Raw genomic sequence first — 9,417 nt, forward strand, 5'->3', positions numbered from 1 at the left:
TTTCTTCTGTTTAGACAGTTGAAATTTTAGCTTTGCCAGTGTGACTTCTTGCTGTCATTTTCATTTTAATCGGGTAGTTTCAGGCTGCCAAAGTGGTTTAACAGCCTCTCTTCCCTGTCCCCCCCTCGAAAATAGTGGCATTACAGCAGATTTTTTCCCTCTCTCTTTGATAGATGACTTTTTTTTTTTTTTTTTTTTTTAATGTAAGCACTTACGCCCTGCCCAATGTGGGACTTGAATTCATGACCCCGAGATCAAGTCACATGCTCCACCTACAGCCAGGTGCCCTGATAGACTTGAGTTTTTGGAGCAGTTTTATGTTCACAGCACAACAGAGCAGAAGGTATAGAGATTCTCCATATACCCCATGTCTCTATATGTGCCTAGGCTACCCCACCAACAAAATTCCACATCAGAGTGGTATATTTGTTGCAACTGACATTGTACACAGTGTACTACACTGATGCAGCATTATCAAAGGTCCATAGTTTACATTAGGGTTCACCCTTGGTGTGGTACAGTTTATGGGTTTTCACAAATAAATAATGACATGTATCCACCATGTCATCCGCTGAAGAATAGTTTCACTAGCCTAGAAATCCTTTGTGCTCCACCTGTTCATCTTTCCCCTTGTGTTTATGCTTAAAAACGTTTCTGCTATATACTCTTTGAAATACAGAATTTATTATTTTAATCCAAGGATGGCTAGAGTATGCATATGAATACTTTTTAAAAGGTTTTTCCTTCTATAAATGATTTCTGACCAGAAGAGTTAAAATAAAAATGCTTTAAAGGACTGTTGTGCCCCTTATATAAAACATTTTGAACAATATTTTTATATTTTGAATAGATCTTTAAAGCGTTTTTGTTAAAGTCAGTTACCCCTTTACTTTTTTTCAGGTAGATGCTGCCATTAGCTTTACCTGTTAGTTATAAAATGTTTTGCAGAAACAGTCTCCAAAGGTGAATGAAAACTATTAGTTAATTGTGATTAATATGACCTTTGAAACTAGGTTTCTAAGGATAAACATCTTATACTTGAATGCTTTTTAGTATTCTGAAGCTAAGAGGACATTAAATCAGGTGTGCTTTCTACCTACCTTGCTAGGCACAGCTTATGTCATGCTGTCTCTGGGAATGCCTTTTCCCTAGCGTTCTAACCCTATTAACTCCTTAAGCAATTGTAATTTGTGCTTCTCAGTTTTGTGCAAAGACTGTTTTATATATTCCCTAATTGTGCGCTAATGTTGTATTCTGATATTTTCATGATATGAGCCTCTTTGGGTGAGGGGCTGACTCTTACCCTTTTTTTGGATTCACCTCAGAATTAAGCACAATTCTAGGTTTATGGGAGGCAGTTGATAAATTCTTAGTTTCTGGTAGCTTTGTTTCTCTTTCTCACAACTGGGAATCTTTCTTTCTTCCTTCCCCCTTTTCTTTATCCTTCTCTTGTTTTCTTTTCTTTTCTTTCTTTTTTTAAGTTGCTGAGCCATCCTTTGTTCTTCTCTGCTCTCCTTTATTTTCTCTCCTTTCTCCATCTTATATACTAGCTTTATGCCTGATTATAAATATACTCATGAAATCACTGAGCTTAAATGCCAATCCTAATCCTTATTAGAATATATTCCTTTAAGCATAGTTGTAAGTTTATGGAAACACATGGAATATGTACAGAATGTAGTTCAAATATACACTTTAAATCTGTGTATAATTGTTATAGGTAAAACTAGTTTTTGAATTAAAAAAATTAAAACTATACATCACCTTGCTAAAATTAAGGCAAATGAGAGTAGGTGCAGTTGAGTTTCTTTATTATGGCTGCGAAGTCTCAAGTAATGGAAATATTTTCACTACTCAAAGTTTGTAGGCCTAAGCTTCAATGTGACTGTTACATAGTTTTGATATTAAGGTGCTAGATGTCTCTATGTTGAAATAATAGATTGCACTGATGCAACTTCACAGCACTGATTGCTTCAAGACTCCTTGATATACAAAGTAATCATTTTTTCATATAGTAGAGACTGAGTATTTAGACAGTTTTCTAAGCGTGCAGAGTATATTGAATTCAGAAGGGCCCCAGATACTAAAAGGGTACATTACGGTACCTTCAAATGGCAACAATTTACTAATAAAATGTCTATGCCAGAAAGGAACTTAAAATTTGAGTTAAATATTTCAGCTTAGGTACTGACTTTTTGAACTATATATTTTACAGTACTATCCTTTCAATGTAATCTTCTTTAATTTTAGCAAGATGAGTATCATATGGTTCATCTAGTATGTACTTCTCGGACTCCTCCCAGTTCTCCAAAATCCAGCACCACTAGAGAAAGTCATGAAGCATTGGCATCCAACAGCAATTCTGTGAGTTGTTTGTGGAGGAGTAAATGTTGAAATTTTCTGATTATCCTTTTAAGTGAAAAACAGAACAATTGGAGCTTGTGGGTTGTGAGATTGTGTTTTGAACAGCTTGAGTTAAGCATTTAAACTTGGTTTTAAGAGATCCAGTGCATAGTGTTATCCCTGGAAACTTGAGTTATTTGTTATTGAAGATCCAATCTTCAGGGGTTAAATACTAAAATACTCAGAAAACAAAGTGAAGATATGATTACATAATTTAAAATCTAGGACCAGTAAAGTTTCAGAAATATTAAAGATACTTGATAATACTGTATTTTATTCAAGGTGGATTAAATTATTTAAATTTTGAGTATGCTAAATCTTCTTAAAGTAGATTGCTTGGTCAAGAATTTTATTTTTTAAAATGACTGGACTTGGGCATACATTTCAACTTCAGGAAGAAAGATTATTTCACCTAGTCAGTTCTTTCAGACTTCATTTTTCCCTTCTTATTTTTCCATCTGCCTAAACTTGGGAATTTTTAAAATGTTGAACTTTTCAATTTAGATATACAAGTTTTAAAGACAAATTCTTTATGCTAAATTATTTTCAGTTTCCCATTAAAGTTTTATATGACACCTTTGGAGGTGAGAGAAAAGGATTGGATGAGTGGAAGGTTGCTTTAAAACTCTTGGGCAAAGAACTTACTTACTGCTAAGTATACTTCTTGTCAAGAATCTAGCCAAAACTTGAAGGAGGGGATGGATGGCAGAGGTGATAACTAGTTGAAGGATCTTTCAGTAATTATTAGTTAACTGCTTCTTTAAGAAACTAGACTCTTTAGTTGCTATATTTAATTAGTATGGCCTCAGTGGTAAGTATTTTCCAGCACTAGCTATGGGAATTTAGCTTTCATTAAATTGAAGTTTGGTTTATCAGTAAATCCAAGGGTCTTTCTATGTTTCCTACCTCTCCTAAGAAGGGACAAAACATGGGCATTCAGGATATACTCTTTGGACACAGTTGTGTTGCTTCAGTTTTTGTTAAGAAAGACCCCTCCTGACTTGTCTCGTGGTTCCTCAACCATGATTTCATGTCATTAGTATGTATATTCAGTTTTTTCAAGCTGTGTTACCAAAATCTGAAAAGTATCAAGGGAAAATTAAGTTGAATTACCCTTCATTTTTTATGGCTGAGAAATTTCAGTGGGATTTGAGAAGGTCTTAAAAATCTAGTCATGAAAGAGTTATCTAATAAGGTCAAAAAAAATTAGTTCTAACAAAATTAGGCTGTGCTGCCACATGGCTATGCCTTTTTTCTGTTAATTTTTTAAAAAAATGAATACCATATTATGCTGGTCCATTTAATGAGAAATCTTGACAAAAAGGAAGCCTTTTCCAGTTTATGTCCCTAAGAATCAAACTCCCTAGTCTGATTAGGTAGATACCTACTTGGTGTCTACTTTATGTGGAATAACCTCTTAAAGAAAGCTTTGTTAGTTTTGTGAAAGACCATTGTTCTTGGCAGGCACCTTTTACATGGCATGACTTAGGAAGATAGACATACAAAAAGACATCCAGTCAATAGGAAGGCAGTACAGGTAAAATATAATTTTAATGAAGTTGGAAGGATGTTAAAATTGTTGAGGTGGTCTTCAAGTGGTTATATTATTTAAAGTTATTGAATCTGTGAGTTAATGACATCATCAGAACGTGAGAATTTTAAAATCCTGATTGATATCTTGTTAATTTTGTAAAGAAATGTATTTGTTGATTTTCTGAACTCTTACTCTCATCAGAATGAAAATATCAGCCTATTATGCTGGGCACAAGATTCAAATCAGTGTATTTCTAAAATTCACTTTTTGCAGAGGGATTTCATAAATACATTTTTAACAATGTGTCTCTAATCTCATGATTGCAATGAATTAAATCTCCTTGAAGAAATAATTACATTTTTGTTTGTAGAGTTCAGATCAGTCAGGATCAACAACGCCATCATCCAGTCAAGAAACCTTGTCTTTAGCTGCCAGCTCTTCCTCAGAAGGATTGAGGCAACGTACCCTTCCACAAGCACAAACCGACCCAGCACAGAGTCATCAGTTCCCCTATGTAATGCAAGGGTGAGTGAAGTCGTAGTTGTGGGCCTCTTAAAAATCTGTTACTCCCGACTTTCAGGGTAGCCCCTCTGCACTAATCAAAGTACATTGGAAATTTATTCATATTCTTCCTTATACATTTTGAGAATTAGGGGGTTAAGGAGAGCAGTGCTTTTGAAAGCTGGCCATACCTCAGAATCATCTAGGGCAGTGCTTTTCAGTCTTTAATGTTTGTGCTAATCACCTGGGGATCTTGTTAAGCTGCAATATGATTCAGTAAGTCTGATGGGCCCGAGATTCTGCATTTCCAGCAAGCTCCCAGGTGATGCTGATGCTTCTGATGCTTTGACCACACTTCAAATAGCAAGGATCTAGGTAGCTAAAAAAATTCTTTTAGGTTCACCATGGATCTACTCAAATTAGCTTTCTGGGAAGCTGATGGGTGAGTGAGGGTGTTCTTGGAAGAGTATAAGGCCCAGTAATCTGTTTTTAAAAAGTTCCACAGATGTTTCTGATCAGCCAGACTCGGTAATAACTGAGGTAGGGTAAAACTGTGATGTATTATAAAAGATAGGTTAACCGTTGCTATGGTCTTTGTTAGAGGAGTTTACTCAAGAGGCTTGCAATGGCTACGTTATATTTAGCAATTATAGCAGGCCTTTTGGATTAGGCAGTCGTAGGGGGAAATGCAGCCAGCAGCCACAGCACATCTTTCAGACAGCTCAAAGAGTAGGATCCTGGAGAATACGGTTTGGACCTGGGTTATGTACGAAACCAAGGTATTTAACTGGGGTACTATTATTTGTTACTTTTGAAGTAAAGGAAACATGAGTAATAGGTAGTGAGATCGTTTTGTATTGCATAGCATGCTATGGTCCTGCAGTGTGTGACAGTGCTCCAGATCTATGCTTGTGAGGCTAGAAATAAGGAAATAGCCAGGACCTCAGAATGGTAGAAGTGACATAACCAAGGAGTAGCCGTTGACGGCTATGTCAAACAGGATCGAATAAACATTCAGATACTTTTTACTTAGAACTTTAAACTTAATTCAGTACTTTTTCTTTTATATTGAATTATATTTGACGTAAAACATGTAATTAAGGTGTACAGCAAAACTCAATTCTTTTTTTTTATGTTATGTTAATCACCATACATCATTAGTTTTTGATGTAGTGTTCCAGGATTCATTGTTTGTGCATAACACCCAGTGCTCCATGCAGAATGTGCCCTCTTTAATACCCATCACCAGGCTAACCCATCCTCCCACCCCCCTCCCCTCTAGAACCCTCAGTTTGTAAAACTCAATTCTTAATGTTGAAAAACAAAGCTGAGTATATATAGCTTAAAATATTTTCTATCTTATGACAGTAATTCATTTCCTCTTTTTTTGCAGAATAAGACCGTTTCAGTTTCTCTCAATTTGTACAGTGATTTTACTTATTTGGTGGTAGTGCTGGAAAGTGAGAGTATAATGCATATAATAAACCTGGAAGAATATATAATGACATGTTAATAATGATAATAAGATTTTTAACTCTTTCTCATACTTATAGTGAATATATTTTGTAATAAAACAAAACTTATAAGTTACAGGTCTTCAGAATAAGACCATAGATACCTTGAGAAAAGATTAATAATTTCTCTAAGATTAATTATTTCTCTAATAATTTCTGTTGAGGAAATCAACATGAAAGCATTCGGCTCTTAGCAATGTATTAAACAGATCAGAAAATTCTGAAATAGTGTTTATTTTGCCAAATATAAGTATTAAAATGATGAACAATAAAATCTTTAAAGATATTACAGCTTTACTTAGGGAATCTATTACTAGATGAATAATGTTTGGTTTCAAATCAGGAAGGTGGTATAGCTTAGTGACTGTACAGATTCTGGAGCCAGCTTGCCTTGGTTTGAATCTGTCTACTGACTACTTGCTTGGGCAAGTCTTTTCCCTGCTTTGCTTCAGTTTGCTCATTATCTGGAGATAGTAGTACTTATCATACAGGATTCCATTGTGGATTAAAAGAGTTCATGTATGTAAAGCGTTTAGTGATGTGTTAGCAATTACTTACAAATTCATTCATACTTACAAGAGAATGTTGTACATTTATTCAGCAAACGGATTTGAATGAATGAATGCCAGTACTAGGTGCTGGAAAATAAATATATTTGGGAAGAGCACTTTGTGATATACAAAGCAATTTACTGAAAGTTTAATAGATTATTCAGTTTAATAATGAATATAATTTAACTTAATCTCATAGGTGTAATTTTTTACTAATGAAGACTTTAAATCTATCTTTAAGTAGATTTTGTTTAACATAGGCCTTAGCCTTAAATGTGCAAGAGCAGTAATTTAGTGACCTTGATGAACTCACCAACAAAATAGAAGCTGTGCATTCCTTTTTCAAAATTCAGTACAGCTTACATTTAACTACCACATGCTTTTCACCATGTAGGTTAGTGTTCTCAGTCTTTAGTGAGCTTGTTAAAACTCCTAAATCCTGGTCCCTACTCCCTGAAATTTTGAATCACTAGGTCTGGGGTGGTGCTCAGGAATTTGCCAACTTAATACTCTGGGAACCTCATGTTGAGAAATCCTAATACAGGTGATTATTTGCCCCTATCTAGGTCTTGAGGAAATATGGGAAGACCAAAGCAGTATGTGCACATCATCACATTGGCTGTCCATTTATAATGTCACATTTATAAATCCTGACTGACTGCTTTGGACTTAGTCTGTTGTGCTGTCACATTTATTTACTTTAACTCTGAAAATTACTGGTTGGGTTATAGAATACCCATTGTTTTGTACATCAGTTTTTTCTCCCTGAAATATTAACAGCTTTGTTTTATAATTAACAAAACCAAAACCTACTCATTGTACCCTTCCATATTGTCTGGTTTTTTTAAAAGTAAAAATTGCTGGGGCGCTTGGATGGCTTAGTCAGTTAAGCATCTGATTCTTGATTTCAGCTCAGGTCATGATCTTAGGGTTGTGAGATGGAGCCCTTGGTCGGCCTCTATGCTGGGCGTGGAGCCTGCTTAAGATTCTCTCTCCCTCTGCACCCCCCCCAAAAAGTAAAAATTGCTTATAGCTCATCACCTAGAAATAACTATTACTAATATTTTTGTAATATCTTTTCACTTTTCTAATTAAACTTTTAATTTTTTTATTGTTTTTAAAGATTTTATTTATTTATTCATGAGAGAGAGAGAGAGAGAGAGGCAGAGGCAGAGGGAGAAGCAGCCTCCCTGGAAAGAAGGAAAGCAGGGAGCCCGATGCGGGTCTCGATCCCAGGACCTTGGGATCATGACCTGAGCCGAAGGCAGATGCTTAACTCACTGAGCCGCTCAGGTGCCCTAAGTAAACTTTTTAAATAAAAAATAATACTATTATATTTTGTAAACCTTTTTTAAAAATATAATTTAGCGAGGACATATTTCCAGTTCAAATATAAATCTACCACATTTAAAGTCTTGAGACACATGGCATTCTGGATGAGTTCTTATATTCACACCAGTGTTTTTTAGACTTTGGTTCAGCATTCATTTAGGGTGATTTAGCTCTGGAGGAGAGTTGAGGGTGGGGATAAAGAGCAGAGAGAAAGACCATTAGAGCCAGTGCCCAAACAGCAAAATAAAAGCCCTGCAGCTAACCAGGAAGTTCAAAGACCAACTATTGTTATTTGAACATGAACACGCTTACAAAGCCCTTAATCCCCTTCCTGCCACCCCAAGCAGCTTATCGAAATACTCCCTGCACATGTGTGTAGTTCTCCTGAGAGAAGATCCAAGAAGTACAAGTTTCTCTAGTTGTTTATGTTCCGGTAGTGCCTTAGTTTAACATCCTGGTTGGCTACCCCTTAGTCGTCTTCTATACCCACTTCTTGTTTGAAACAGCCTTTGTTCAGCACTTTGCCAATCATATTCTTATTATGCACCACCCAGTTCAAAGCCCATTCTTTCCAGGGAGACTACTTTGATGCACACAGGACATTTTCTTTTCCCAGCATTACCTCTGTATGTCTCAGCATCTGGTGTCCCTTTATTTAAGAAAGTTTTAAGATTTTTCCTTATGTGGATATGCCAGTTTGCTCACTCCTCTATCGATGAAGAATGTCATTAGTTGGTTTTACTACATAATGACCTCAAAATCTCAGTGGCTTACAACAACACACTTCATTTTTCTTGTTCACGAATCTTGTTAGTCATTCGGGACAGCTCTGCCTCAGGCTGTAGGTTGAGTTCTGGTCTGTTTCATGTTTCTCATTCTTTGGACTAGAAACTCCCTAGGACAGGTTCTTCTTATGACAAATGACAGGAACACAAGAGGGGAAACTAACCCCTGAGCACACTTACAATCTCTGCATGTGTCACATTCACTAACGTTCCGTTAGCCAAAACAAGTCACATGGCCATGCTCAATAGCATTGAGGTATTGCCAGGTTACCAGTGGTGTGCTGGTAAATGCTTACCAACTGGCTTTTCTTGCGGGGAGGGGGAATAAAGCTGATTTGTAGCATTTGCTGATTTGTCTGGTGTTAAGTACTTTCACCACAGCTGATTTCAAGATACCAAGGGTTGGCTCACAAAATTCCTGAACTTGAGCTTTGTGAGTCAATATTAGCTGGTATAAGCCAGCTTTAGCTTTGCCCCTGTATGCCAGACAGTATGCATGTATAATCCTGTTATAGAAGAGTGAAGAATTGGGGCAATATTCTATCATAAGGGTTTGGGTTGTTTAATTTCTTCCCACTAAACCTCACTACAATCAGTATTCTTTTTTTTTTTTAAAGATTTTATTTATTTATTTGAGAGAGAGAGAATGAGAGAGAGCACATGAGAGGGGGGAGGGTCAGAGGGAGAAGCAGACTCCCTGCCGAGCAGGGAGCCCGATGCGGGACTCGATCCAGGGACTCCAGGATCATGACCTGAGCCGAAGGCAGTCGCTTAACCAACTGAGCCACCCAGGCGCC

At 36.5% G+C, this 9,417-nt stretch overlaps 1 protein-coding gene across 1 annotated transcript in view; it reads left to right on the plus strand.

The window, feature by feature from the left end:
- HERPUD2 (HERPUD family member 2) overlaps positions 1–9,417 on the plus strand; it is a 30,418-nt gene that overhangs the window by 12,042 nt on the left and 8,959 nt on the right. Inside the window, exons 4-5 of the mRNA XM_006734094.3 lie at positions 2,251–2,364; positions 4,308–4,462. Coding sequence (XP_006734157.2) covers positions 2,251–2,364; positions 4,308–4,462 — 269 coding nt within the window. The remainder of the gene's footprint in view (positions 1–2,250; positions 2,365–4,307; positions 4,463–9,417) is intronic.

This window comes from Leptonychotes weddellii, chromosome 12 (genome assembly GCF_054177405.1).
Source record: "Leptonychotes weddellii isolate Sample4059 chromosome 12, ASM5417740v2, whole genome shotgun sequence".
NCBI lineage: Eukaryota > Metazoa > Chordata > Mammalia > Carnivora > Phocidae > Leptonychotes > Leptonychotes weddellii.